Here is a 27,286-nt window from a genome sequence, read left to right on the forward strand (position 1 = left end):
CCATCTCCCCAAACAGTCACAACAGGGGCCTTTTAAAACAGCAGCTTTAATGCCCCCCAGAATCAGCACCATGTCATCACAGGCTTGGGTCAAGGGGCGGGTCAGATGCAGTCACATCCGCTCACTGCCCACAGCCACCCCCACACTGAGTCATCTACCAGGGAGGCAGGAGCCACAATGGGGGTTTGTCCACAGGGGGGAAGGCTAGACCCACGGGACCAAGTCACTGAAATAACGGACACGCTCATGCACGCTCACATGCACTCAGGCCTGTAGCACCAAGGGGAAGGACAGGAGTCCACCAGGGGATGCTGGACTTCAGCTCATCATCTGGGCCTCAGCTTCGGGCAGCACCTGGGTGGAACAGGTTGGGAGCTGACTTCAGGCATCTGGCCTCACCCAGCATGTAGGCCACGGAGAGGCAGTGCGCAGATGGTCAGTGGGGCAGCTGGGAACCCAAGAGTGAGGCTCTGACCTCAGAGAGGGGATCCTCACTCAGACCCTTGAGGAGGGAGCATGGAGGGGACTCCACAGCTAGGGTTCTCTGTTCAGCAACTCGGTCTGGGGAGGTCTGTCCCAGGCCTCCCAGTCTGAGGGGGGTCTTGATGTGGGACCCCGACCAAGACCTGACCTGGGTAGGCTCAGTGTCCAGGTCCCTCTCAGGGCGGAGGGGTAGGCCCATACCTGTTACCTGGCTCTGGACCATGCGGGGCATGCAGCGGCGCTCACAGGCCTCACGGGTCCCAAAACGATTCGCATTCCCTCCACAGCCGCCATAGACAAAGGGGTGACAGGCATCTGTGCCACCTGCCACAGCTCGATGGTACCAGCGCAGGGTGTAGGCAGTGCAGGAGCCCTCATCCAGTGGAAGCAAGCAGGGGTCTAGGGCCAACGGGGGTCAGGAGGTCAGCAGGGGTGGCAGCAGTCAGGGACTGAGGGTCAGTGAGAGGTCAGCAGGGGTCACTACTGTCCCTCCCTGAGTCCCTCTGGGCCAACCCCCCTTCTCACCATCGCCATCCTGAAGAACTTCAGGGTCCTGGTATTCCTCCACAGAATACTCAGAATATTCATATTCATCGTCCTCTGGGGGCACCTCGCCTGCACACAGGGTGGGGTGCTATGAGTGAGGCTGCTGCTGGGCCACGTTCATGCTGCCCAACCCCGGCCCTGGGAGTGGGGCGGGTAGCGTTGGTCTCCCATGTGTGTGCCCAGTGTTCATGCTGTGCCCTCCATGTCGCCCCTATACACATGGCATGTGCCCTGCATGCATGAGCAACCCCGCATGTGTCTGTGCCCCACCACACATGCCCCATAGTTCCCCTGTCCTCACCTTCCTCCTCTGCATGAGAGACCCGGAGCACAGGCACAGGGTGGAGCTGAGGGCTGGCAGTGTCTGCAGCATAACTAGGGAGGGGTCCTGGAGCAAGGAGCAGGGGCACAGGGCCTTGGGGTCATGATGGCAGCCACCCCAGCCAAGTCCCTGCTGAGCAAACCCAGGTAATGGACACAGTGGGACCTGGCATGAGGAAAGTCCCAGGAGCAGAAAATACCAGAAAACTACTCACGTGATCCAGATGCAATAAACTGGCCCTGGCAGGCTGGAGGGGGCAGAGAAGGGCAGGGAGAGAGAAAAGAACAGAGAGAAAGAGACAACGATAGAAAGGGGCAGAGAAAGAGAGAGACAGAGGGACACACACAACGGGGCAGAGAAAGACAGCGGGAGAGAGTGACAGAGAGACCGACAGGACAGAAAGAGAGAGAGGGTGGGAAGCAGAGAAAGAGGAAGGAAGAAAGAGGAAGAAAGGCAGAGGAGAAACAGACAAAGGACGAAAGAAAAGTTGGAAAGGGCAAGAGAGGGAGCGTCAGAAACAGACAGGCATGGAGAGGGAACGGAAGCAGAGACAGGAGGAGACGGAGCTTCACTCTCTGATACCCCTCAGGGCCATCAGAGCCCCACTGGGCTGCTCCCGCCTCCACCCCTCCACACATGGCCACACTGGGCTTCTAGGAACACTGTGTCCACCCACATTTGCTGCGTGTCACCGTTTGGGGAAAGTCCTCATAATGTCTGTCCTGAGCATACATGCCCTCCTGTGTATCTACCCATCTCCACCCATCTCTGTGACTGCTGGTCCCCCATAAGTTCTGGGGACCCCACCTGCCCCTGTCTAGGGGTGCTGGAGTAGAATGGGAATGAGACCCAAGAGGCTCTGGGCTGGGCCCCACTCACCACAATGCTGACTCATCTCCTGACGCACAAAGCCCCGAATGTCATCCTCCTGGGAGCACAAGACCACAAGGATCATGAAGAACCCAGGGATCACGGGAGGGACAAAGGGCATATGATGCAGGGATCACAGGGGGACAGCACTGAGTCAGGGGCCCAGCCCATGAAGGCCTACACTTACTGTTAACGCAGCTTCTCCCTTTTCCCCACGGGGGCCAGCGGGCCCTGGCCGCCCCTGTGTGCAACAGATGGGACCAGACTGTGACCTCTGATCTTAGGGACACCAGAGGTCACCCCAGTCTCTGACCCCAACCCCAGGAATCCCCACTTACCTGCTCCCCTCTCTCTCCAGGGGCCCCAGGGGCCCCAGGGGCACCCACCACTCTCTCTCCAGGGGGACCTCGCTCACCCTGTCAGACACAAGGATGAGTGAGCAGTCAGAGTCAGTGGAGGTCAGAAGGAAGGAAAGTTGAGATCATAGGCTCAGGGGTATTGGCGATGGGTTGCAGGGTCAGAGGTCAGTGATATTGGAAGGGTCAGGGAGGTTCAGGGATCAGGAGTCAGGGTCAGAGCTGTTTACCTTCTGGCCCTGAAGTCCTTCAGGGCCTTTGGGACCAACACTGCCAGGTGGCCCAGGGGGGCCACTAGAGCCATCATTGCCCCTGGGACCTGGGAAGCCCCCAATTCCTGGGGGCCCCTGTGGAGAGACAGGTCAGAGTCAGCGATCAAAGCCCCCAAAGATGGACCCACTTCCAGAAAGTACAGTCCCTTTAGCTTGACCTTGGTCTCCACTTACCCGCTCCCCTTTCTCACCCTGGTCACCCTTGGATCCTGGCTGCCCATCAAAGCCTCGATCACCCTGGGAACAGAAAGAAGCATGAGAGACCATCTGTCTTGATGTCCTCAGTTCAACTGCCATGAGCCCCTTGGTCCAATGGCCACAATTTTCCATGACCCAAGCACCTGTGACCCTACCATCCCAGGACCTTCAATCTGCTGTGATCCCCATGACCCTGACCTGACTGTAATACCCCTTGCCCTGCTCCTACCTATTTCCTTTATATACACACACCAGCCTCCCCTACTGACCTCTTAGGCCTGATGCACCTCTCCCCACTGCTCCACTTCTCATCCCTTAATCCAAAGTCCCCACTGTGACCCCAACTCGCCCTGAAACCTCAAAACCAACCCTACTCTACCCCCCAGTGTCCCAACTTTCTACAACCCTCTTGACATGAAACCCCCATGACCCTACCATGACCTTCCCTGCCCCATTTTGACCCCCTTTTGTCCACTGTCGAGAGGGCCCATACCTTGGGACCAATCAGGCCCTCCTTTCCAGGGGTCCCCGACTGGCCCGGCATACCCGGCTCCCCCTGGAGAAGAGAAAACATGAGCTGGGCCCTGGCCCACCCATCCTCTCCCCATTCTGGGTGCCCCACACTCACCACATCTCCCTTGCGTCCTGCCAGCCCAGGGCGGCCAGGGGGACCAGCTTCTCCCTGCAGGGATCAATCAGGTAGAAGGGTCAGACAGGCCCCAGGCCCCACAGACGCCCATGTTCCCATCATCTCTGTACCTTATCTCCCTTCTCTCCGTCAAGGCCACAGGCCCCCTTTATCCCTCGTTCACCCTGGGTGGGGAAAAGAAATGGAAAAGTGACTTCCAGACACCTAACCCCTTGACCAGTCCATGTAACCACTCTCCAAACTGGCCTCAGACACTCTGATCTCTGACCTTCCAACCCCTAATCTAATGCCCCACATTCAATCCCATATACCCCAACATCTGACCCCAGATACCTGACCTTTGACCCCAGATACCTTGCCCTCCAACATCAGGCCTTCCTGACCAGGAAAAAAGCCCAGCCCCTTCCCACCTTGAGGCCCCGGGGACCCATGAAGCCAATATCTCCTTTGTCGCCTCGGATACCAGGGGTTCCATCCTTTCCTGGTGATCCCTGGTAGAGAGAGGGGTCAATATGGAGTCAAGGGAGGTCAGGAGGGATCCAGGGGAATCACTCTGGATGAAAGGAACAGGAAACACCACAGGGGTGAGAGTCACTATTGGAGGCCAGAGCCAATGGAAGGGCAGGATTTTCCATGGGCGGAGGTCACCATGCGGGTGGAGACATCATAGCAGTTACTGTGAAGGTGGGGGCACTGGGCAGCATGAGGACACCATGAGACCACTGGATCACTATAAGGTCAAAGGCCACCACAGGGAGATGGGGCCCTGTGGGGCAGGGGGTCTCTGAGGGAGCAGGGGCATCTTACCGGGTCACCTGGGATCCCTGCAGCACCAGGTTCACCCTGTAGGAAACACAGATGGGGGAGGGCCACCTTTCAGCGTGACTCCCCCGTGCCACTCAGTGACTCCCAGGCTGCACACAAATCCCATGTAATCACATGGCCACGTGGCCAACAGTGAGGGAGGCTGGAAACCCTCCAACGTTCAGAGGACACCCATGAGGCAGATGTGTGTGACGGGTGGTTTGGGGTCTGTGCCTGGGGCAGGGCTGACCTTGGGTCCTGTGAGTCCACGAGCTCCCAGCAACCCGGTTGAGCCCTTGTCACCAGGCTCTCCCTTGGTGCCCTGTGGGTGTAACCAGGAGAGGGACATAATCAGGACCACACCAGGCTGGAGGCTTGAAGTATGACTGGAACCTGCCAGGTGGGGCAGTGCTCGCTCCCACCCATCACCCTCAGTGTGGCTCATTTCTCATCCCAGGCCCTCAGATCCCTGCCCCTTCTTCCTACCATGGGGTTCCTGAACCAACCTGGAGTACTCCTGACACCTAAGAAGCCCCTTGTCTGTTCCCAGAGGGCCTCTCTTCGAGCTACATTCCACAGAGCTCCCTGGCGACCTCACATGGAGGTCCTCGAGCCCACTGTAGAGCCCCCATCCTCTCAGCCACTCCACAGAGTTGCCACAGCCTACTGAACCCCCTCCTTCTAACCCCCAGAAAGCCCCCATCCTCCCCTTTTTTCCTCACAGACCCTCAATAGAGCCCCCACAGCCCACAGAAACCCTCTCCTGACCCTATATAGAGTACCCCACCCTCTTCTCTGTACCTTCTCTCCAGGGTTCCCAGTGTCTCCTCGAGGTCCTTTGTCACCATCTATGCCCCGAGGCCCTCGTTCGCCCTGGGTCAGGGGTCAGAAGTGAGGGTCAGGGGCTGGTGGTCTCTCACCATCTGAGGGTTTGAGCTCTCAGATTCCCTGGCCCAGCCCTCACGGGAGCTCCTCCCACACCCAAGATAGACCCACTCTGTACATGAGCCAGACCTACTCACCATGTCCCCTTTGGCACCCCGTGGCCCTGGAGGCCCCACAGCCATGGCTGCATCACCCTGAGTGGACAGAGGGCAATCAGAGGACGCAGGACCATACTTAGCCCCTGCCTCTGCCCTCCCTCATGCCCACACTCACCTTGTCACCCTTTAGCCCTGTAGTTCCAGTGTCACCCTATTGGGTGGAAGAGTGTGAATCTCTCCAAACTGAGGAGTCCCAAGTCCTGAATTACAAGATCTGGCTCCACCCCCACCCACCCTGGGGCCTTTTCCCCATGTCCTTACCTTCTCCCCACGTTCCCCCCGGCTGCCCGGGGGCCCCTGTATGAGAAGACAACAGTGAGCTAAATAAACTTGGGGGCATTAGTGGGGAGACCGCTCAGGGGGTAGGGGACGACCAAGGGGTCCAAGGGGAATGGGAGACATGAAGGACCAGAGAGTACATAAAAAGAACCAGAAGTCTACAGAGTGTGTCCCAACAGCACAGAGGGCACAGGCAAGGGACTGAAGTCACATCACTGGTGCTTTCCCCAAGGGGACCCACCGTGAGTCCTCGGGGTCCCTCCTGGCCGGGACGGCCGTCTTCACCCTGGATGGTGACATTGAGTTCATTGACTCAGAAGTTGGAAATGAGAGGCAAGAGCTGTGGTAAAGGGAGCCATGGCTGCAGAGCAGGAAGTACATACCCGGACACCAGGTTCCCCACGCTCGCCTCGGGCCCCGGGCAGCCCTGCTCCAGGGTCTCCCTGGAGATCAACAGGACACCAGGGATATGAGAGGGGAATCAGTGGGGGACAGAGGGTCAAGGGAGGTCAGTGGAGGGTGGAGGGAGTGATGGATACAGGAGAGCCAGCAGCATTGTCCCATCTACCTTGTCTCCTTTGAGTCCAGAGGGCCCGGGCACTCCCTGTGGGTAGAGTAAGGTGAGTGTCCCATGCCCTCAAAAGCACACACACATACCCAGCCACACAGTGTGTCCCAGTTCCCACCTGGACAGACTCCAACACACAGGAATCAGATACCCGGGACAGAGAGCACTTCTACTCACCGCTGACCCTGGTGGTCCAGGTGGCCCCAAGGGACCTGGGGCTCCCTCTCTCCCCGGGAGACCTGCCAGACCCTACGGGAACAATAAAGCAAAAGAGGCAGAGAATGACTTGGAGACCTTCCTCCCCTATGGCCCCTCCAAGACTGGAGCCCCTGAGGCAGGGCCTGGGCCCCCTTCTCCTCACCCACTACCAAATTCAGAAGTCCTGAAGTCACCAAGTCCCTGCATGCTGCTCCCAGCACGCTTACCCGCTCTCCACTGGGGCCTGGCTGACCCATCTCTCCACGAAGGCCTGTCTGACCGGGGAATCCGACAACACCAGGAGCACCAGGGGGCCCAGGGGGGCCCGCATCTCCCTGGAACAGAGATAGCAAAGGGAGGAATGGCCCCAACAGGACTCCTTCCCAGAACCAGGCCCAGAATGCCTTCTTCCCACTTCTAGGCACCTCCCTGCCTGCTGCACACCACTGGTGATGGGGCATCGACTAACCTTCAGACCTGGAGGACCAGCTGGCCCAAGGGGGCCCTGGACCCCGATTCCTGGGTCACCCTTCAAGGGAAAGAGGGGTCAGATCAGCTCTCCGAGTCCCAGGAACATGACCCCCAGCAGGGATGCTTTAGGGTACACATACCTTATTACCCTTGAGTCCAGGAGCCCCTTTTTGACCCTAAAAAAGCAAAGTAAACAGTACTTGAGACGGGAGGAACATGAACCCAGAGCTTAGACACGGCCCAAGAATATTCCCAGGGTAGCTCACATGTGGAACTCAGACACGTAAGCAAGGATTGGCTCACAGGAGCCCAGAGGTGACCACAGATATGTGGGAGTTTAGGCGTGGCTACAGACACGGGGAGCCCACACAGAAGCACAGGCATAGGGACCTCCGGTGTGAGCACAGACACACAGGAGCTCCCAGGAGCACACAAATGTTGCCCCATCCTGGGGAGCTAAGACAGGCCCACAAGCATGCATTCAGATACATGGAACGCAGACGTGGCAGGGGAAAGGGGTACATTAACAGGAGACCTAGGGCATCAGACAGGGACACACACATGTGTGCTCAGACACAGTGAGGAGCAGAAGACCTAGGATAGGCACAAGGAAGCAAAGACACACCCCCGCCCCCATCCAGGAGTGAGGAAGCCAAGAGGCTGGATCCCTGTGTACTCCCTGGAGCAGGATCCTGAATGCTGGAGGGTGCACAGGCCTGGGAATGGTCCCTCATGTCCACACCTGCACTCCTCACTCCCAGCTGACTTGCCCAGACCCCAGACTCACATCTTCCCCAGGGTCTCCAGGCTCCCCTGCACGGCCAGCTTCACCCTGCACAGAAAGGGTAGTAAGGGGATCTAGCCACCCAGCCTGGCCCCCCTCTACACAGTGCTTAGGCCCTTGGGCTGGGTCTGCCTCACCTTCTCGCCCCGAGGCCCTGGCAGTCCTCGATCACCTTTGGCTCCCTGTAGAGACAGGGGACAGGAAGCAACATGGGCATTAGGGGCACAGAAAGATGACACCCAAGGAAGGAGGTGCAGGGTCCAATGTAACACGTATTATGAAAGCCCAGAGTCATGAGGATGGATGAACTATGCTGTCGGAGGCTCCACACTCACCGGCTCTCCCACCAGGTCTCCAGCAAGGCCTCCGGGGGCTCCCTGATGAGGGAGAAGGGTCAGTGGGATGCCCTGGCCCCCCTCAGTCCCTCCCCCCAGGCCTTCTGCACACTCACCTTCTCTCCCTTTGTTCCAGGGGGCCCGACCACAGCCTGTGGGGAATGCCCAGTGAGTTACCTAGCCCCCCCCGCCTTCTCCCCAGCCCCACCCCGCCGGCCTGGATGGTGAGGCAGAGGAGCTGGTACAGAGGGTCGGGGTCAGGGTCAGGATCACCTGTCCAGGAGCCCCCATGGGTCCAGGCTCTCCTTTAGGTCCAACAGGGCCGGGCAGACCTGGCGACCCCTGTGACAGGGCAATGGGAAGGACTCAGTGCCTCCCCACCACCCTGGGCCTGCTGCCGCTGCTCTCCCTACTCTCTAGGCCCAGGACCGGGCACACGGCCCCATCACAGGCTTGGAGAAAGCTCTCCCAGAATACACACCGGCACACCAGGAGCTCCTCTGTCTCCATCTTTGCCACTGGCACCATCACGACCTGGGGCTCCCGGCTTCCCTGTCTCCCCCTGAAAGGGAGGAGCTCTGTCATGGGCCTGCCCACTGACTCCTGACCCCCTGGAGTTCAGTCTTGACCCCCAGGACTCACCACTTGTCCAGGCAGACCCGGTGCCCCTTGAGGACCCTGAAGGAGACAAGTCAGATGTGAGGGGAATATGGGGGAACGTGGGACCCAGGGTGCAGGACACGGTGTCCCTGCAGGGACCTCACTTACCACGAGGCCTGAAGGGCCAGGAGGGCCAGGAAGTCCCACAGCCCCAGTGGGTCCGGGCAGGCCCTGGGGGAAGAAACAGTTCAGGGCAGCTCCAATCCCACGTGGCTCCCTGTGACTCTAACCCCTGAGCTGGGCCACTCACCCGTCCTGGTGGTCCTGTCTCTCCAGGCTCCCCCTGCCAAAAACCCAGAGACCTTGTGACCCCACAAAAAGACAAGAGGCTCCTCAGCCCTCTGCCCATAAGAAAAGCCCACATGGATGGGGCACCTTGGTGCTTAGCCCCATCACAGGGTGATGACAACCCAGAGGGGTGGCAGGGTCTATCCTGGTGTGGACATGGCTCAGAGGAGCCTCCTCTGCCTTTTAGCCACACGCCTGCACACACCTATACTCACCTTCAGGCCAGAAGGACCCTGGGGTCCTGTGGAGCCAGCAAGGCCCTAGAAAAAAGTATCAAGAGCAGGGGACGGGAGTCAGAGTCATCTGCCGGGGCTCGGGGATTAACACAAACAAAGCCTGGCTCACCAGTGGGGATTAGTGCCCATCCCACCCCCACCAGGCAGGGCGCTCCTGTTACTCACCGGGGCACCAGGAGGTCCAGGGTCTCCGTGGCCACCCTGTTGGAGAGAGAAGGAGTCTGGTGAGGCGGAGCCAGTCCCACCCCACCAGAGAAACTAAGGCAGTACTGACCCTTGTGGCATGGGGCAGGATGGGGGCAGGAGGGGTGAGGATTCTGATACTCACCACTGGGCCAGGGGTCCCCCTTGGACCTTGCAAACCCTGGATAGAGAAGGGGGGCTGCTGAGCCTCAATCCGGGCCTCATGTGGGCCTGTTTCCAACCTGCAGAGGCCTCTGTCTAGAGAGCCCACGTGCAGGCTGCCACCCCTCAGGCATAGATCACCCCATACCCTCAGGGATAAGACATCCTGGCCTACACACCACACCACACACACACACACACACACACACACACACACACACACACCTGCACTCACACCCTGGCACGCAGGCACAACATCCTTGTCACTGGTGACATGTGCACAGAGCAGCCAGCTCCCAGCAGAGGGCAGCTGTTCCCAGGAGCCTGGGCCAGGATGTTCCTGCCACCACTTACCGGCTTCCCTTCAGGCCCAGCCACACCACGCTCTCCTGGTAGACCCTGAAGAGAACAGGTTTAAGACCACATGGATCCTCTTTGTTCCCACATCCCAGCTGCCCCAGACAGTCCCAGGCAGTGCAGACTCCAGTCCAGACAACACTGTAAGAGCCCTGTGCAGGCACATGGGTGACCTGTGGCACAGACTCACCGGGCTGCCATCAAGACCCCTCTGTCCAGGCTCTCCCCGGTCTCCCTTGATGCCTGGCACACCCTGCAAGCAGAACGCCGTGTCCTGAGCCCCCAGTCACTGCTATGTGCCCATAGACACACCACTGCTCACGTGCCCCCCTAAAGGAGAGGGAAGCATGGTGGGTTAGCAGGCCTCACCTTGTCTCCCTTGGGGCCTCGGTCGCCGTCACTGCCTGGATCCCCCTGTAGGGATGACATGTCAAGATGGACCCTGGTGCCATGGCAGGGAATGGCCCCCCTGTTGATCGCACACACTGACCTTAGTGCCTTTGAGTCCAGGGGGTCCTTGCACTCCAGAGAATCCAGGACCTAGCTCATCCACAGCCACCTACAAATACCAGGTCATAGGAGAGAAATGTGTCTATCACAGAGGCATGGAGGGGTCACCCCGGATTAAAGGATCCCACAGGATTATGGGTTAGAGACACCATATGGAGTTTCTGGGGCCTAAGTTAATGGTGGCCTCCTGGTAACAACAGTCACAGGTCCAGGGCAGGACTGGCTGATCACCTTGGGGCCAGGAGGGCCGGGAGGTCCAGGGAGGCCAGGAGGGCCATCTCTGCCCTGTGGAGAAGAAGGAAACGGTGTGGCTTCCCCAGCACAACACCCAGGAAGTCCCGCCCCCTGTAGCCTCTCTCAGCTCACCTGTTCCCCACGTTCTCCTTTCTCTCCTCGTTCTCCCTGAGGTGCAAATAGCAGGGTGGGGGCCACGTCCACGGGGAGCCCAGCCCCTCCTGGCCCCACATCCCCAGACTTCCTGGCTAGCCCAGCTCACCCTCTCTCCTGGCCTTCCTGCCTCCCCTGCGTCCCCAGCCCGGCCTGGGAGCCCAGGAATACCAGGCTTTCCAGGCTCCCCGGCAAGGCCGGGAGGTCCAGGGGGGCCCCTTTCCCCAAGAGCCAGGCCTGGTGGCCCCTGAGGGCCAGGGTCTCCACGATCTCCCTTCAGCCCACGTTCTCCAGAAAAGCCAATGGGTCCCTGGAGGAACAGAAGAGTGAATGTTGCTAGAGGTGGGTGACACCGTCCACAGGACATCCCCACTGAGTGATCGACACTCACCTCCTTGCCTGGGGGGCCCCGCTCGCCTGGGTCCCCCTTAGGACCACGGCGCCGGTCAGGCAAGGGCAGGAAGCTGCCGGAGCTCTCATCCCAGGTCTCCACGATCTCTCGCAGGGCAGATGTCTGAGTGATAACAAGGGGTTGGGGAAACAGGGACCATTCCTGCAGCCACCCAGGCCCTCGCCAGGCCATGTGGGCACTCCTTGCCCCCTGGGGCCTCCATCCACCCCCACTCCCAGCCCCCAAACAACCTACCTTGATGCCAATTGTTTCCAGCAACCGCTCCACATTCTGGGGACACAAGCTGGGTGAGGGGCTACCCTCAGAGAAGCCCCACGCTGCTCCCAGAAACAGCTTCCATACTCTCTTCTCCAGGCCTCTTGACCACAGGACACTTTAGCGCTGGTTGAGGTGGCTCAAGGCCCTGGAAGCCCCTCCCTGGCATGCCCCCATTGCCTGGTCCCCCCAGTGTAGGCTATGGGAATCCCAATAGGACAGGAGACTGAACACACAGGACAGAACCCATGGGGCCACAGGGCAAGGGGAAGAGGATAGAGGCGGCTCCTTTAGGCATGCAAATAAGAGTCGAGGACCAGGTCCTAAGCTTCACTCACCCCCACGCTCCCAGGTTCTCCTCTCAGGCCACGTTCTCCTGGAAGGCCCTGGAGACACCAAGAGACAAGTTGCTGGACCCAGTTTCTGGGGGAAGTGTGCATGCACCATGTGGGAGCTATGGCTACCTGGGCATGTGAGAAAGGTGGGGACCTCACCTGTTCCCCTTTGGGTCCACTCTCCCCACGGTCACCCTGAGAACAAAGAGTGATCACAAAGAGAGGTAGGGGGAAATGCTTCAACCCTGCTGGCCCCTCACCATACCCCCTACCCACCACATGCACACTCACCTTGGGGCCTGTGTTTCCTGGAACCCCAGGAAAACCCTGAGATATGATAGAACACAAAGGGGTCACATAGGATCATGGTATCCCAGGATGGTATCCAGTGGGAACATAATGGCCCCCGACGCTCCCAAGTCCTAGAACGACCCTCCTGGATACTCACCTGGCCAGAAGGGCCCACCTGCCCAGGGAGGCCTGGGGGACCCTGGAGTCCAGGGCTACCAGGAGCTCCACGCTCACCCTTGGGACCCTCGTGGCCCTGTGGGGGATGCAGCCAGGATCAGGACCCTGAGGCCCCAGAAAAGAGTGGAACCATATATCACAGATATCACAGGGTCATGGGTCAGGTTGCAGAAGGCTCCAGCACTCACTTCTCTCCCAGGGGTGCCTGAATCTCCCTTCTCTCCCTGTGGAGGACAAGGGTACTTTAGATAGGGCCCTATTCTGAGGGCAGAACAGACTCCAAGCGAGGGGTCTTACCTTCCTTCCATCTTCTCCAGGGTCCCCAGGTTCCCCCTGTGGGCACAAGATTCACATCAGCCCCAAAATTCACTGGTGTCTGGCTGCAAGACACTGGCTTGGCTGGTCTCAGATGATTGTATGTCTGTGTCTATGACTCCAAGCCTCTGTGTCTTGGAGCACGGCCTATGACCATCTGAATGAGCCTTTATACATCTGAGGGCATGCCTGTGTGGTTCTGCTCACTTCTACATGTAACTGCACATGTTCTCTATCTCTGGCTTTCTAGATGTAATACCACATCTATGCGTGTGTGTGTGTGTGTGTGTGTGTGTGTGTGTGTGTGTTAGCATGTGTATCCATGCATGGGCCTTATGTCCTCATAGGTGGCACTTAGGAGGTGTCTGTCGGTCTGCACATTGTGACTCATATCTACATATGGCCATGTACATGTATACACAGGGCGGATATGTGTCTACATGTCTCTGGTGCCTTGAGAATTGTCTCTATGTCTCAATATCTGTGTACAAGTCAACACGTGTGGCCATATGTAGATGAGTGACTGCGGATATGAATGCACGTGTCACATGCCAGAGCCTTGGATGTGTGTCTCATTATGTTTCAGCACAGGTCCACATGTGGCCCTGGTCCCATGTCTTAGCACATATCTGGTCTGGGTGGAAGTGTCTGTGTCAACAAGTCTCCAAGTATCCGTCAATGTGGCTTCATGCGAGTATGTCTGCCCCTCTCAATCTGTGTCTGTGGCTCTTCACCTGATCCCATGGCTGTGGGTTATTTTAGCAGGTGTCAGTCCATCTGGGCACAAATCAGCATGCCCACATAACTCACTGCGAGGCTGCCTGATGTGCACATGACGTGGATTTCAGTATGTATCTGTATGTAGGTCTGGGCTAGGTACATGGGTGTTGACACACCTCAGCAAGTGTCTGCCTGTGTGTCCCATGTGCAGCTACATATCTGGTCTGGGTACACGTGCTGACATTTCTCAGTAGGTGTCCCTGTGTCTGCTCTAGAAACTCACATTTTTCCCATTCAGGCCAGGCTTGCCATCCTCTCCTGGTTTTCCCTGTGGGAACAGAACATTAAGTCAGGGATCGGGTGAGGGCAGTAACGGGGCAAAAGGGTACCATGAGGGGGGCCTGGCTGGCTCAGTTTATAGAGCGTGAGGCTCTTGATCTCAGGATCATGAGTTCGAGCCCCACATTGGGTGTAGAGATTATACACATACATACGTACATACGTATATACATACATATGTAAATAAACTTTAAAAAAATGGGTACCATGAAAACTCAGTCTCACCTGGGCTCCAGGGGGGCCAGACGGGCCAGGGGGTCCGTGTTCTCCTCGGAGGCCTGGAAGCCCCTGGAAAAAGTCTTTGCTAGGGTTGAAAGAGCCACTGAGAGCCCCTGGAGCACACCCATGGACTGGGGAGGACCCCATTAAGATCCTCCTTGAGTGTAGAGACCCCCAAAATTTGGCGGTTTCACTGAAATCCCCTGAGGCAGAGACTCCATTGGTTAGGGCCCCCACCCCTACTAAAACTCCCAAGGGAATAACCTACAGGACTTGGGGGACCTAATAAGGCCCCCAAGGCGAGGCCAAGAAGGTCAGAAAGCTGGACCCTGCTAAAACCTCTCCCAAGGTTTTGGGACCCTGCTAAGACCCCTCCCAAGGACAGGGCTGGACCAACTGCTCCTATTCCCAGTGGTACTGTGAAATGATGACCCCGGGCAATTTATGCTGGACCTGAGCCACCCTCCGGCCTAAGATCTCCCCTCACTGGGGTGCCTGGGTGGCTCAGTCGATTGAGCATCCGACTTCGGCTCAGGTCATGATCTCGCAGTCCGTGAGTTCAAGCCTGGCATCGGGCCCTGTGCTGACAGCTCGGAGCCTGAAGCCTGCTTCTGATTCTGTGTCTCCCTCTCTCTCTGCCCCTCCCCTTCTCATGCTCTGTCTCTCTCACTCTCAAAAATGAATAAATGTTAAAAAAAAAAAAAAAAAAAACAGATCTCCCCTCACTTACGTCTCTCCCTGGGTCTCCAGCTTTGCCTGCAGCACCCTGAGGAGAGACTCAAAGTCAGGGAGTCTGCAGTGATCACGGGGTCAGGAGCACCACCCACCAACAACACCACTAGTTCCTGTGAACTCAGGCCTGCAAGGCACTAACATCCCCCACCCAGGAAGGTTCTAGGAGAAGACACAGATACCCCACCTAGCTCCTGAGTTCATCAAGACCAAGAAGACCCAGGTGAGGCTGGGGTCATATGAAGAGGAAAGGGAAAGGTGTGATCAGACCATGACCATCATGACTCACATGCTGCCCAGGGGGGCCAGGGGCTCCTGGTTTACCATCAAGCCCACTGCGGCCATCCAGGCCAGGTGAACCCCGGTCACCCTGAGGAAAATAGAGAAGTAAGAGGCCTCAAAGGATAAGATGGACCTAAGAGCCTGGCTCGTGGCTAAAAACCTCCATGCCCTCTCACCTTCTCTCCTGTTGGGCCTCGGACACCTGGGTCCCCCTGGAGGGAACAAGGTCAGATAAGAGGTGAGGGTAAGAGGAGGACTGAGGCTGCTGGGGCAAAGAGTATCACTCACCTGAGGGCCTGGGGGCCCCCGGAGTCCACTGATGCCCTGAGGATAGGGGAAGGAAAAAATCAGACCAGGCTTTCCCAGACCCACACTTCCCTCATGGGACCAACCACACTCACCCTCTCCCCAGCAGCTCCAGGGGGGCCTGGGTCACCCTTGGGTCCTCGAGGACCCTCCTGTCCACGATCCCCCGGCTCTCCCTGTGGCAGAGACAAGCTGGTTGAAGGAACGGCCCTAGGGCTGCAGGCATGCCCATCATGGAGGCACCAGGGGGCTTCCCTGTGCTCAGAGCTTCACTCCACCCACAGACCCTGATACCTTCTCTCCAGCTCCAACTCCCATGTCTACCTGTGGGGGGAGGGGGATAGTCAGTGAATGGTTCAACAAGGAGAATTGGGGCCAGTGAGGGGCTATGGGATCAATGGAGCTATCAGGAGGCCATGAGGGAAACAGGGGGCAGTGGAAGGGATGAAGGGATACCATGTGGCGCCAACAGGGGCAGGTGAGGGACAGGATAGAGGACCACACCCTTACCAGCCGTGCAGGGGGTCCCGGAAGACCCTGGGAAAGGAAATGATTATGATCAATAGGAGCCCCAAGATCACAGGGCATGGCTGTTCATCCCAGACTCAACTCTGCTCCCCGATTCCCTGAAGCACCCCAATGCCAACACCCAGAAGGCAGGTCAGGCCTGGAGACAGCCATCAATACTCCCCACCTTGACCTCCAGGCCCCTTATGTACACACTGACCAGACCAAGCACTGGAAACTCCCATCCCTCCAAGCCCAGAACACTGGCATTACTCACCGGCTCCCCACGGTCACCCTTGGGTCCAGATGGTCCAGGGCTGCCCTGTAGAAAGTCAGGGGGTCACTCAAGATAGGCAGCTATTTCAGGAAGCTTTGGAAGCAAACTAAAGACTCATGGGGATCCTGGTGGCCTTTGGGGGTTGTGACGAAGGGGTCACAGGGGATTGTGAGCGTTTATCATTGCAGGGTTGGGATGGCAGGAGCGGAGGCTGGGAACTGGATGGCTGAAGTTGGGGTTAGGGGTCAGGGTTAGGACTCACGTTTCGTCCATCCTCTCCAGGATCTCCTTGGTCTCCCTTCTCACCCACAGGTCCCCGAGCTCCAGGTGCCCCCTGAGAAGAGCAGCTGGTCTGAGACAGGCCCTCGTGGCATTCTGCAGGTTTCCCATGACCCCCCATACTGTTCAGGTTCCCCATCACCCCCAAAACCATGCCTGAATTTCCCATCACAATATGCACCCCCTTACTTCTCCCTGCCAGCCTCACCCGAAGGCCACGTTCGCCAGCTTTTCCAGGCAAACCTGGGTCACCCTGGTGATGGAGAGAAAGCCACACTGAGCAGGTGGCTTGGGCTCAAACTGACTCAAGGAGCAGGGGCAGAGAAGGGTCTGGGCACCAGATAGACAGTAGGCAAGGGAATGGATTCGATGACCCGGGGGAGCCCCCAGTCCAGTGGGATCACAATGCAAGGGTACCAGGTCAGAAATCAGAGTGGGAAGGAGTCTTACCGGGGGACCTTCATCACCTTTCTCTCCAACTTCACCCTGAGAGACATGAGAATCAGTCCTGGTCCCAAGATCCCCCGCGATGACAGCAACATTCTACTCTCCTACCCCCCCAAGACTCCCCCAACTCCAGCTTTCTTACATCTCGTCCTCGGGGGCCGACGAGTCCTGGGGGGCCAGGCCGCCCAGGGTCTCCCTTCTCTCCAGGAGGTCCCGAGTCACCCTGTGGAGGAGGCAAAAGTGGGATGATGCAGGATGCACATAGCAGCCAGTCCCTCAGGGGTGGTAACCCCAGAAACCTTGAGGTTACCCAAGGTCATAGGTACTCACCGGGGGTCCTGCTCTGCCTGTCAGGCCAATGGGACCCTGCAGGGTGTAGGGGGGAGTACAGGACTTAGTTGGGGCTCCCGGGTACTACCTCATCTCCTGCCACCCTCCCCAGCCCCACATTTATTCACCCGGTCTCCAGGGTCTCCTTTGGGGCCAGGGTCTCCCTGAAGAACCAAGCCAGGCGGGCCCTGTGGCGAAAGGATCAGAAGTCAGGGAGCACAACCCTCACCTGCCCTACCCCCTTAGACACTGTCCCTTCACTCACCCGCTCCCCTTTGACTCCTGTAGCTCCTCTAGGCCCCGTGGGCCCCACATCTCCCTGGAAGTAACAAAGACCATCAACCATCAGCATCAGCCCCAGGTTCCACGACCCCACAATCCAGCAATCATGCCACAACCCTATGACTTCCAGGGGCCTCCAGGAAAGCCTAAAGGCAGACCCCATGACCTTGACCTCAACCCTGGATCAGCCTCCATTTCACTCTCGCCAGAATTACCTTCTCTCCTTTGGCTCCAGCACCATCAGGTCCCTGAAAACAAACAGGACAGACACACTTGGCCCTGCCTGGGGATCACAGTACTACGTGATTGACTGGGGATGAGGTAATATGGGACTAGAAGTCATAGAGCTCGGTCTCTGTCCAGAGGTCACAGAGTCACCTCTGGGAGCAGGGCAGGGGTTACACAGAGTTCATGACCTGTATGATGGTCACAGGGTCACAGGTTACAGCCAAGAGTCGGGAGATGCCTTGTGGCATCAGGAGAGTCACAGAACTCTTAGCCTTCCCATGGTCCCAAGATTATGGGGTTTCAGCCTAGAATACTGGTCTACAGGCAGGCCAGTGCTCAGGGAGCCACGCTGTGCTCAGAGCCCCATCCTCCCTTTGCTCACCACTGCAGGGTCCCCAGGGCGACCAGGCTCCCCCTGTGGAAAAAGGATGGGGGCAGGGATGAGTCAGAGACTCATCTAGGAACTCCAGGTCCTGGTGTCCCACCTGCCACAATCCCAAGTGCAGGGGGTGGGAGGGACTGACCCCCAGGCAATGACTCACCTTCTCTCCTCTGCGGCCGGTGGGTCCTGGCGGCCCCTGCATGTGGAAAAGGTGTGAAGCCAGAGCAGGAGGAACACTTGAAAACCCCTCTCCCCGTCCTACCATAGTCACAGACTCACTTCGGGCCCCTCAGCTCCTGGACGTCCAGCCACTCCAGGTAGCCCCTGGGAAAGAAGAGCAGAAATGCTGATCCAGGGGGATGGGCAGGGAGATAGTAGCAAGCAAGGGCTAGAAATTGTGGGGATGCTGAAGAGAGGGCACAAAAGGTCAGGATTTAGGCAGCAGGGGTCAAACTGAGGGGTGACAGAGTCCAGGTCAGTGGAAGTCAAGGTCAGTTCAGCAGGGTCAGGAAGTAAAAAGCAGGTCCTGGGGGTTAAGGGTTGGAGCCTGCATCAGCAAGAGTCATGTGAGGAGAGGTGGAGGGCCAGGGGAAGGGGGCATCAAGGTTGAGAAGTCAGAACCAGGAAGGGGCACAGAGCGCAGGTCAGCTGGACACTGGCATCAGGTCAGAGGGCTCACCTGCGGTCCCACTGGGCCGGGGGGTCCACGTTCACCCTGAGGGAACAGAATGGGTCAGAGCTGAGTCTGGCCACAGACCCTCTGGGGCCCTGAGAAACCCCTAGGCTGCACTTACCTTCTCGCCAATCTCACCCACAGCCCCTTTCAGTCCTCGGTCACCCTAAGGGGAGAGAGATAGGAGAGGCGCCTTGACTGTCAAACCCTAGAGAAGGCGTCTCAAACTCTAGCTATCCTGCCTCCGAAACTACAACCTCTGACCTGCTGAGAGCCCTCATCTCCTGATCCTCCCCCAGCCCCCAGCCCTAGAATTGTCCCAGTGGTCACACCCCACACCTGACCTCCCAAAATAGCACTTACTTTGGGGCCAATGTCCCCAGGAGGTCCTCGTGGGCCCTAGAAGGGGTTTGGAGACTTGAGTTTGGGCATAAGCATAGGATAGAGGGTGGGAAGCTGAGGGAGCTGTGCCCACCCCTCAGAACCCTTGCCCCTACACTCACCCGCTCACCCGGGCTCCCAGGTTGTCCTGGGAGGCCTGGGGCTCCATCCTCACAGTCACCCTGAAGGAGAAACAGATGAGTAGAAGACCCTACCTCCCTCAGCCTCCGCCCTAGAATGGGCACACCAAGAGGTCAGGCCTCCCACCTTTTCTCCTTTCTCTCCAGAGGGGCCAACTGGGCCTTGGGGTCCAGGGCCTCCAGGAAGACCCTAGGAGAAAGTGAGTGAAAACGTGAGCCCCAAACTATGAGGCCCAGCACCCACCCACTGCCACAGAAGAGCCTCAGCCTCAGTATCCACACCCCTGAGATGGCCCCCAAGTTCCCCAGCAGAGCCTCAAGGCTCCCTCACCGGCAGCCCAGGCTCCCCTGGAACAGTGCCACCATCACCTGGTCCTGGGGGGCCCTGAGAGAGAACAGTAGGTCAGGAGCCAGCCAATGGGAATCAGACTCCAAGCCACCCACAGGACACCTTGCCCCTCACTTACCCGCTCCCCACGATCGCCTTTGTCACCCTGGAAGACAGATCATGACTCCATGACCCTGGACCACACCTCCACTCCCAAATATACCAGGAGAAATGAAGGTCATGGGGACAAATTGGATTACAAAGGTCACGGAGGAACTGAGGAGTCATGGGGGGGCTAAGGGGTCATATGGGGTCAGAGCAACCAGTAGGGGTTATATGGGTTCAAATGGGGTCACCAGGTCACTGGATCACATTGGGGTCATGAGACCATAAAGGGATCGTGTTGTCACCTTCACAGTCGTTCCAGGAAGTCCTGGGGGACCACGGGGTCCTGGGTCCCCCAGTGGGCCACGGGATCCAGGGAGGCCCTAATGGAGGAGACAAAGTATAAAGTACAACCCCACTGACCCTTACTCCTACCCTGCCTCCTGCTGGTTCCCCACCACACACCTCTTGCCCCCACACATCCTAGAACTTACTGGAGGTCCAGGGTCCCCTTTCTGCCCAGGAAGCCCTGGGCCTTCGCCTCCAATGACTCGCCCGGGATCTCCCTGCAGGACAGAAAGCAAAGGGCAGGATTCAGGGCATGGGAGCCTTGAGGCGGGAGAAGTTCCCAGAGGTACACAGGTATTCCTTATCATGCCACAGGCCCCGCATAGCATCCAGCCTGCTCCTCCCTGGGACATCCTGGCTCCCTCCCTTCCCCCTTCACCTACCGGCTCCCCCTTTGGGCCTCGAGGTCCTCGCTCTCCCTGAGGACAAAATAGAGCAAAGGGTGATGCTTGGGCTCAAGCGCATCCACACTGCCCACCCCCAACGGGTCCCCACCCTCCAGAAAGAACTTTGGGAAGACACTGGGTGAGCAAAGAAGGGAAAGCAACTCACTGGATCTCCACGAGGGCCAGGCCACCCTGGAGAGCCCTGTAAATGGAAGAAGTCAGGGCAGTCAGACCACCTACTCACCCACTCAAGCAAAGAGTCTTACCAAGTGACCTGCAAGGGCAAGGCTTGCTTACCTTGGAGCCAGGGGTTCCAGGAGTCCCAGGGCGGCCAGGGCTGCCTGGAGGCCCATCTGCCCCAGGAAAGCCCTAAGGAGTCAAAGAGGTCAGGGCAGGAAGGGAGCCTCCCTCCGTGCCCTTGGTTTGCCGGAGGAGCCGAGACTATTCTTTATCTAGATTCCCACCCCACAGGCCCCTGAGTGTTGCTGGGGTGGAGCAGTGGGGCAGAGAAGCAGCCCTTCTGAGCTAAATGGGGACTCATCCCAGGTACCAGGGCAATGATGAGGTGGAGGGGCCTTCCCTGCCTCTGGGATTTAGAACTTACACCCAGGCTTTCAGGGGGAGTCTCAAAACCCCACTGGCTGCTTTACTGTAGGCCCTGCCCCAGAGTCTCTGGTGTGGTTTAAATGTCCACTTAGACTTCTAACACCCTTGCGGTTCTAGCCCTGCTCTCTACTTCTGTCTTCTAAAAACCCTGAGAACACTTGGAGGAGTGTCTTCGGGGAACCCCAATGATTTCCACTCACCCTCTCACCCTTTGCAATGGTACTTCCAGGAGGCCCTGGGGGTCCAGGAGCACCAGCCCTTCCCTGAGAGGAGAGAGCAGGTAAGGAAGCAGTACTCTGGTCAGGAGGCAGAGGACAGGCGTGGGGAGGCACTCACCGGGAGGCCGGGGGGGCCAGGAGGCCCGGCTTGTCCTTTCAGGCCCTAGGAAGGGTGATCAGTGAGCCCTGTGCCACCAACCTCCCCCGGCCACACTGACTCCCAACTATTCTCTGCCCCCAAATAGGGTCACTCACCATCTCTCCACGTTCCCCTTTCTGACCCTGGGGAAAGATATATTACATGAGGGTCAGAGTGGCTAGCCCCGGGTGTGGCCCTTGCCCACCCTCTCAACCCTGGACACTTACCTTTGGACAATGCAATGTGCAAGGCTCTGGCTGTGAATGTGGACATAAGGTCTTCTTGAGGCTAGGCAATTGTCCCAAGAGTCTCTAGCGCCCTCTCCCCCACCAGTCACCCCTCCCCCAGAGGCCCCTTGCAAACCTGAGTGGCCAAGGCTGTCTGACACAGGGATGTTGCCAAACCACTGACTGCCCGGTCCAAGCTTGGACCGTCATCCACAGCAAAGAAAGTCTGGACAGGGTCCATGCCTGGCACCAAGCGACGCAACTGTTCCGGGTCAGCTCCAGCCTGGCCCAGTATCATCACTCTGAGCCCTAAGGAGGGGTCCAGCAGCCTACATGACAACCCTGCTGGAGCCAGCCCAACTCCCAGGCCCCATCCCCACCAGCCCTCCTCCTCACCAGCAGCCTGGGCCTCACGGATAGGGTTGAAGATGTCACCTCTCAAGGGCTCATCTACTAGCAAAACCATTACCCCTGGTACATGCTGGCGGCGCCCGGGAGCATCTGGTGCTAATAGGTGTCTGTGAGCAGTAACCACAGCTGTGCCTGGGAGAAAGAACATGTCAGAACCCAGGGCACCCAGCTCCCAACAGGTAGGCCCCAAGAGTCCATGTACAATGCAGTCCTTACCCAGGTTGTTCCCACTTGGGTCCATGTAAGGGATGCTGCGGATCTTCTGCAGGATGATGTTAGGATCATAGGAGCTATTCAGTGGGAACAGTGGGGAGGGCCGATGACTGTAGGACAGGAGGCCAACCTGGGGTGGGGGAACACAGAGCCTGGGGAAGATGGCAAAGCAAGGATGGCAGAGCCTATCGGGGCGGGGAGGGGGGGCGGGATATAGAGCTCAGAGAATGGGACTAAACCTGAACACTAGGGGGTCAGCAGTGATGGCAGTATAGGCAGCCAACCAGCAGATGAGGAGATCTGGAGCCTGGAAAGGGCTGGGATACAGATTGGACCAGTGGTGGAGGAGGGAAATGGTAGCTGCTGTGAAGCGTGGGATGGGGAAGGGCTGGGATAGGAAGGGGTCTGTTTGTCTCCAGGGCCAAACCTGGATTGCCTGTGGCCCAAGAGGCCCAAGCGCAGACACCAGACGCTCCAGGGCTCGCTTTACGGCCTCTGCACGATGAGCATTGTCCTGAGTGGTGTGCAGCAGGAACACCACATCCATCTGGCCATGGGGACACACTGAAGAAAAGGGGCTGAGTTACTGAAGCAGCTGGCCCATCTAGCTACCCCCTTAAGCCCCTCCCACTGTGCCCACCTTACCTGGGTTCTGTGTGACAGAGGCCTCAGGACCCCGTATACCCTCCCGGATCGGTGTCAACGAGAAGGTATAGGAGATGCCAGGTTCTAGCCCTGTCACCTGCTGGGAGTTCGAGATCCCTGGAAGTGTCTGTGAGGCCCCAGGGATGTCTGCAAAAGATAAAACCTGTTTAAACAGGAGGTCTTCCACAGAGCCCCAACTGCCAGCCCACCCCAATCCTGGCCTCCTCTTCACCTTGGCCAGGGCGTCTGAGCGGCTGCCAGGACAGAATATAGCTGGATACTCCAGACACTGGGGTCCAGGCCAGAGTCACTGAGTCAATTGAAGTGTCCACCACACGCAGTTCAGTGCTTGGCACCCGGGGTGACTCTGAAGAAGGAATCAAAAACCAGGGATCAGAGTCTATGTCCTGAGAACCCAGAAGAGAGAGATCATCTGAAGAGGTTCTGGGGCAGGATCATCTTAGCAAAGGAAGTGTCAAGGGAGATCATGCTGGGGTCACCCCAGGTACAGGAGTGGTAGGGGGCTACAGGAGGAGTCACTCAGGGCCATGGGGTGCAGGAAACCAGTGCGGGTTATCAGTGGGGGAAACATCACACCAGGGAAGAGTGGACTCTGGGCTCACCAGTGCGTGCAATCACTTCTGTGGGGGGCCCTTCTCCAGCTGACCCCAAAACGCTCAGCCACACTCGGTATGGGGTTGCGGATTCCAGCCCATCCAGTTCATAGCTGCTGATACCGGGCCCCAAGACCCGGGACTGTTCCTGGCCACCTGGGGCAGGCATGGAAGTGGGGACCCAAGGCATGTGGGAAGATGCTACAGACGGGCATTAATGATCTCGCCCACCTCACTGACTGACCCTGCTAACCAGATCCACCCTCCTAACCGATCTTCCTCATTCTCGCTCACCCTGTTCTCTTTACTGACCCCGCATGACTGATCCCAGCGCACAGCACATCCCCCCACTGACACTGACAGACGTGGCCCACTCACTGACCTACCTCTCCTACCCCGCCACCAGCCCCGCCCCCATCGGTCCCTGACCCCCTACCGAGGGAAACCTCTCACCCTCGGGTCGCCAACGCAGACGGAAGCCGTGTGCCCCCGGCACCGGCTGCCAGCGCAGACTCAGCGAGTGCTCGCCTCGCTGCACTACGCGAAGGGTCTCCAGGGCTGGCGGAGCCTCAGGCGCTACAGGGAAAGCAAGGGACTCAGGGAGGCTCCGCCCCCCAACTGGCTCCTAAGCCAATCCCAACCGACCCCTTTGCCCATCCCAGGCTTCACCCTTCCTTCCCCCTTTACCCGCAGAGCACAAACCCCGCCCCCAAACCGTGGAGGCCAATCCCAGACTCGCCCCAGCCCAAGCTCCGCCTACGCGTGGTGACGACAATGGAGACCGGTGCTCCCTCACGGTCCCCCACAAGAGCAGTCACTCGCACCGAGTAGCTGACTCCGCCTTCGAGGCCCCGTATTACGGCGGAGTCCGTGTTTCCTGGGAGCATCTGCTGTCTTGTGGGGCCACCTGGCCAGGCAAGCATGGGGCAACGGTCGGGGTGGGCGTGGTTTACCAGAGAGGGCAGTCCCAGCCAGGAAGGACAAGGGCAGGGTCAGGGAACCATACCCTCGCTCCGGCCCCAGGCCAGTCTGTAGGCTGTGGCTCCAGTGACCCCGACCCAGGTGACCCGCAGAACATCACTGGAGGCATTGAGGATCTGCAGCTTCGACACACTGCCCACGGGCGCAGGGTCTGAGGGCAAAGGCAGGGGAAGGGGTCAGGGGCCACTGGATGGCTGGCAGAGAACAGGGTGGGAGTGCAAACATGGTCAACGCAGGAAGGTCTGAAGGCCAGTGTGAGGTTAGTATGGACCGGTCAGTGTAGGCAACCTCTGAGAGGGATGAGGCCAGTGCCCCAGAGTGGGCAGTGTGGGGCAGCCAGGAGGTCGCTGAGGGTGGACTATGTGTCAATGTGGAGAACTCACTGAGCAGTGATGGAGTGGTCAACTGGGGCGGGGTAGCCAGTGAGATGTGATTTCGAGCTGGCTGGGGCCCACTCACCTGTCCTCACAACCACAGAGGCGGGTGTCCCATCCACACCGGCCACATGAGGCCACACATGCACCGTGTACTCCGTATCTGGCTCCAGCCCATCCAGCTCAGCCACTGTGGCCTCTCCAGAAACCAACTGGGATTTCTCTGGGCCTGGGAGTGAGGATGGACGCAGCTCCAGGGCTAGCTAGACTCTGCCCCCCAATGCCCCACCTGGACCTTTAATAAAACCCCCCAGCCCCTATTCCACCCAGACCTGCCCCCCATGACCCTCTAAAACTTCTGGTCCCCTCCAAAACCCCTGGTCCCCACCATGGCCTGAGTGCCAGGAGACCCTGTATCCCGTGGCACCAGGAACCCCGTTCCAGGAGATGGTGACAGATGAGCTGCTGGTCTGCGTCACATGAACAGTCCTCACTGGGCCTAGTGGGTCTGTGGGGAGAGGCAATGGGAAGTCCAATGGAGGAGGCAGTGGAGGGTCTGATGGAGGAGGTTTTGGGGAACTATCTAATAGAAGGCTGTGAGAGTCTAAAAGGAGGCAGAGATCCGATGGAGGGGGTAGTTAATGGGCCAGATGGGGGAAGAACTGGGGATCTGACAGAGGAGATAGTGGGAATCTGAGGTGGCAGGTGATAGGAATCAAGGAGAAGAGGGTCTGACAGAGAAGATAATAGGGTTCTGATGGAGGTCTGAGGAGGCAGGGAGGGGGTCTGACAAAGGGAAAAGTTTAAGCCTAAGAGGAGAGGAAAGTGGAGCAGAAAAAGCAGTGGGAGCCTGAGAGATGAGGTGGTGAAAATTTGAGGGCAAAGAGAGTGGGATCTTTGAGGAGAGGCAGAGGAATCTGAAGAAGATGGGGGCTTAAGAGGAGGCAAGGGAGGCCGAAGGAGAAAGCAGGACTCTGAGGGAGAAGGCAGTGGGAATCTGAAGAGGGAGGCTGTTCTGGAGCGAAACAAGGATCTGCGAGGGGGGCAGGGGGTTCTGAAGGGGCACTGGAGATAGCCAGTCAAGGGGCTGGGTCAGGCCCTGACCAGTGCGAGCCACGATGACCACAGGGGGACCCTCCTCTCTCCCTCGCAGTGCTGACACAGCCACCTGGTAGGAGGTTCCAGGCCGTAGCCCCATGATATCTGTGGCAGTGGATTCTGGGGGCAATGTCTGGCTGGACTCCGGACCTAGGGTCAGAGGGAAGTGTTGGCATGGCTCTTGCCTGCCCCCTCAATCCCCCAAACCCTAGTTGTTCCTCTCCACAGCCCTCCCACACACCCCACACTGACCACTGTCTGTCCTCCAGCTAATCCGAAATCCACTGGCTCCAGGAACAGGTCCCCAGGCCACCCTCACCCGTGTTGCATCTGATGCCACAACTCGTAGCCCTGGGATGGCAAGTGGGGTTTCCGGTTCTGGGGGTTAAAGGCAGAGGTCAGGAGTCAAGACCGGGACCAGAGTGAATCAGGGAGCTGTCCCCCCACAATCCTACTGTGTGCTTACCCCGGCGGACAGTGAGGGTGCTGGCACCGCCCTCACGGCTGCCCACTCGAGCAGACACCCGCACAGTGTAGCTTAGGCCAGCCCGGACATCATCCAAGTCAAAGGCTGTTTGACTCCCAGGAAGCACGAGGGTCCGCTCAACCCCTAAGAGAGAAGGCAGAGTAGGTGGGCAGGGGTCCATGAGACACAGGGATGTGGGATGATGGCGGTCAGTGATGGACAATGACACAGGATAATGCACCAGTGATGAACGGAGATACAGGATGATAGGAGTCAGTGAACAGGGACATGGAATGTAGGATGACAGAAATCAGTGGATAGTGATATGAGTTGACAGGTCATTGATAGACAGTGATGTGGGGTGATGGGGGTCAGTACTGGATGGGGACAGGGAATGAGAGGTCAGTGTGGACAGTGGTTCCGGCTAGAGTAACAGAAGGGCAAGGATTGAGTTTGGGATTGTGGAGAAGGGCCAAAGCTGCAGGCAGGGATGCAGGGCAGGGAGTGGAGACAGATCCGGGTGAGACGATGGGCTGAGGCAGGGCTGGGAGCAGAAAGACACTGTGACAGGCCTGGGCTCAGTTCCACCTTGGGGGATAGTCGGACAAGGAGACAGGAGCAGGCTGTAGAAACCCAGAAGTGCAATGTGTTGGGGTGAAGGTGTAGTCAGACCGCAAAAGCTGGAACTTTAATGTGTGTCCGGGTGTGGCTGTGTCCACCTCACCCTGTGTGCTGCGCACAGTGATGCGGTACTCGGTGGCACCGGGGACCGGGCTCCAGGATACTCGCACCCGCTGCCCAGGAAGCTCGGTTGCCTTCAAGTCCGTCACAGGGCCCACGGGCAGCTCTGGCCCTGT

The 27,286-nt window shown here is 58.3% G+C and overlaps 1 protein-coding gene across 4 annotated transcripts in view; it reads right to left on the bottom strand.

The window, feature by feature from the left end:
- Positions 1-27: 27 nt before the first annotated feature.
- Positions 28-27,286, bottom strand: part of COL7A1 (collagen type VII alpha 1 chain) — a 31,011-nt gene continuing 3,752 nt past the window's right edge. Inside the window, exons 12-118 of one of the 4 annotated variants that reach the window (XM_045492842.1) lie at positions 27,154-27,282; positions 26,430-26,573; positions 26,216-26,341; positions 25,970-26,113; positions 25,254-25,373; positions 24,951-25,094; positions 24,517-24,642; positions 24,271-24,417; positions 23,964-24,086; positions 23,520-23,666; positions 23,129-23,263; positions 22,897-23,043; positions 22,679-22,815; positions 22,255-22,381; positions 22,024-22,170; positions 21,764-21,936; positions 21,628-21,663; positions 21,517-21,543; positions 21,380-21,424; positions 21,244-21,306; positions 20,735-20,806; positions 20,604-20,639; positions 20,435-20,470; positions 20,198-20,269; positions 20,009-20,086; positions 19,738-19,764; positions 19,602-19,655; positions 19,398-19,460; positions 19,253-19,312; positions 19,113-19,148; positions 18,871-18,915; positions 18,756-18,791; positions 18,356-18,400; positions 18,237-18,272; positions 18,077-18,109; positions 17,682-17,714; positions 17,450-17,503; positions 17,313-17,372; positions 17,185-17,220; positions 16,997-17,077; positions 16,858-16,893; positions 16,616-16,660; positions 16,391-16,462; positions 16,129-16,173; positions 15,855-15,881; positions 15,639-15,668; positions 15,440-15,520; positions 15,327-15,362; positions 15,215-15,250; positions 15,046-15,126; positions 14,755-14,790; positions 14,031-14,093; positions 13,750-13,794; positions 12,729-12,764; positions 12,620-12,655; positions 12,412-12,507; positions 12,255-12,290; positions 12,123-12,158; positions 11,967-12,014; positions 11,608-11,643; positions 11,353-11,475; positions 11,071-11,271; positions 10,941-10,976; positions 10,806-10,859; positions 10,555-10,623; positions 10,434-10,478; positions 10,255-10,317; positions 10,062-10,106; positions 9,691-9,726; positions 9,528-9,563; positions 9,342-9,386; positions 9,089-9,121; positions 8,947-9,009; positions 8,821-8,856; positions 8,660-8,740; positions 8,452-8,520; positions 8,295-8,330; positions 8,179-8,220; positions 7,981-8,025; positions 7,847-7,891; positions 7,200-7,235; positions 7,058-7,117; positions 6,816-6,923; positions 6,568-6,639; positions 6,391-6,426; positions 6,206-6,265; positions 6,064-6,108; positions 5,805-5,840; positions 5,659-5,694; positions 5,523-5,579; positions 5,302-5,373; positions 4,751-4,822; positions 4,504-4,539; positions 4,107-4,187; positions 3,807-3,860; positions 3,676-3,729; positions 3,541-3,603; positions 3,024-3,086; positions 2,808-2,924; positions 2,560-2,637; positions 2,409-2,462; positions 2,231-2,279; positions 1,566-1,598; positions 1,331-1,417; positions 1,009-1,098; positions 685-882; positions 28-354 (exon numbers count right to left, since the gene is read on the bottom strand). In XM_045492842.1, the coding sequence (XP_045348798.1) occupies positions 338-354; positions 685-882; positions 1,009-1,098; positions 1,331-1,417; positions 1,566-1,598; positions 2,231-2,279; positions 2,409-2,462; positions 2,560-2,637; positions 2,808-2,924; positions 3,024-3,086; positions 3,541-3,603; positions 3,676-3,729; positions 3,807-3,860; positions 4,107-4,187; positions 4,504-4,539; positions 4,751-4,822; positions 5,302-5,373; positions 5,523-5,579; positions 5,659-5,694; positions 5,805-5,840; positions 6,064-6,108; positions 6,206-6,265; positions 6,391-6,426; positions 6,568-6,639; positions 6,816-6,923; positions 7,058-7,117; positions 7,200-7,235; positions 7,847-7,891; positions 7,981-8,025; positions 8,179-8,220; positions 8,295-8,330; positions 8,452-8,520; positions 8,660-8,740; positions 8,821-8,856; positions 8,947-9,009; positions 9,089-9,121; positions 9,342-9,386; positions 9,528-9,563; positions 9,691-9,726; positions 10,062-10,106; positions 10,255-10,317; positions 10,434-10,478; positions 10,555-10,623; positions 10,806-10,859; positions 10,941-10,976; positions 11,071-11,271; positions 11,353-11,475; positions 11,608-11,643; positions 11,967-12,014; positions 12,123-12,158; positions 12,255-12,290; positions 12,412-12,507; positions 12,620-12,655; positions 12,729-12,764; positions 13,750-13,794; positions 14,031-14,093; positions 14,755-14,790; positions 15,046-15,126; positions 15,215-15,250; positions 15,327-15,362; positions 15,440-15,520; positions 15,639-15,668; positions 15,855-15,881; positions 16,129-16,173; positions 16,391-16,462; positions 16,616-16,660; positions 16,858-16,893; positions 16,997-17,077; positions 17,185-17,220; positions 17,313-17,372; positions 17,450-17,503; positions 17,682-17,714; positions 18,077-18,109; positions 18,237-18,272; positions 18,356-18,400; positions 18,756-18,791; positions 18,871-18,915; positions 19,113-19,148; positions 19,253-19,312; positions 19,398-19,460; positions 19,602-19,655; positions 19,738-19,764; positions 20,009-20,086; positions 20,198-20,269; positions 20,435-20,470; positions 20,604-20,639; positions 20,735-20,806; positions 21,244-21,306; positions 21,380-21,424; positions 21,517-21,543; positions 21,628-21,663; positions 21,764-21,936; positions 22,024-22,170; positions 22,255-22,381; positions 22,679-22,815; positions 22,897-23,043; positions 23,129-23,263; positions 23,520-23,666; positions 23,964-24,086; positions 24,271-24,417; positions 24,517-24,642; positions 24,951-25,094; positions 25,254-25,373; positions 25,970-26,113; positions 26,216-26,341; positions 26,430-26,573; positions 27,154-27,282 (7,304 nt within the window). In that variant the 3' untranslated portion in view covers positions 28-337. Of the gene's footprint in view, positions 355-684; positions 883-1,008; positions 1,099-1,330; positions 1,481-1,565; positions 1,599-2,230; positions 2,280-2,408; positions 2,463-2,559; positions 2,638-2,807; positions 2,925-3,023; positions 3,087-3,540; positions 3,604-3,675; positions 3,730-3,806; positions 3,861-4,106; positions 4,188-4,503; positions 4,540-4,750; positions 4,823-5,301; positions 5,374-5,522; positions 5,580-5,658; positions 5,695-5,804; positions 5,841-6,063; positions 6,109-6,205; positions 6,266-6,390; positions 6,427-6,567; positions 6,640-6,815; positions 6,924-7,057; positions 7,118-7,199; positions 7,236-7,846; positions 7,892-7,980; positions 8,026-8,178; positions 8,221-8,294; positions 8,331-8,451; positions 8,521-8,659; positions 8,741-8,820; positions 8,857-8,946; positions 9,010-9,088; positions 9,122-9,341; positions 9,387-9,527; positions 9,564-9,690; positions 9,727-10,061; positions 10,107-10,254; positions 10,318-10,433; positions 10,479-10,554; positions 10,624-10,805; positions 10,860-10,940; positions 10,977-11,070; positions 11,272-11,352; positions 11,476-11,607; positions 11,644-11,966; positions 12,015-12,122; positions 12,159-12,254; positions 12,291-12,411; positions 12,508-12,619; positions 12,656-12,728; positions 12,765-13,749; positions 13,795-14,030; positions 14,094-14,754; positions 14,791-15,045; positions 15,127-15,214; positions 15,251-15,326; positions 15,363-15,439; positions 15,521-15,638; positions 15,669-15,854; positions 15,882-16,128; positions 16,174-16,390; positions 16,463-16,615; positions 16,661-16,857; positions 16,894-16,996; positions 17,078-17,184; positions 17,221-17,312; positions 17,373-17,449; positions 17,504-17,681; positions 17,715-18,076; positions 18,110-18,236; positions 18,273-18,355; positions 18,401-18,755; positions 18,792-18,870; positions 18,916-19,112; positions 19,149-19,252; positions 19,313-19,397; positions 19,461-19,601; positions 19,656-19,737; positions 19,765-20,008; positions 20,087-20,197; positions 20,270-20,434; positions 20,471-20,603; positions 20,640-20,734; positions 20,807-21,243; positions 21,307-21,379; positions 21,425-21,516; positions 21,544-21,627; positions 21,664-21,763; positions 21,937-22,023; positions 22,171-22,254; positions 22,382-22,678; positions 22,816-22,896; positions 23,044-23,128; positions 23,264-23,519; positions 23,667-23,963; positions 24,087-24,270; positions 24,418-24,516; positions 24,643-24,950; positions 25,095-25,253; positions 25,374-25,969; positions 26,114-26,215; positions 26,342-26,429; positions 26,574-27,153; positions 27,283-27,286 lie in introns of those variants that run through there. The other 3 variants (XM_045492843.1, XM_045492844.1, XM_045492845.1) reach the window with 3 other exon arrangements.

The sequence above is a fragment of the Leopardus geoffroyi genome, chromosome A2, assembly GCF_018350155.1.
Source record: "Leopardus geoffroyi isolate Oge1 chromosome A2, O.geoffroyi_Oge1_pat1.0, whole genome shotgun sequence".
NCBI classification, from domain to species: Eukaryota; Metazoa; Chordata; class Mammalia; order Carnivora; family Felidae; genus Leopardus; species Leopardus geoffroyi.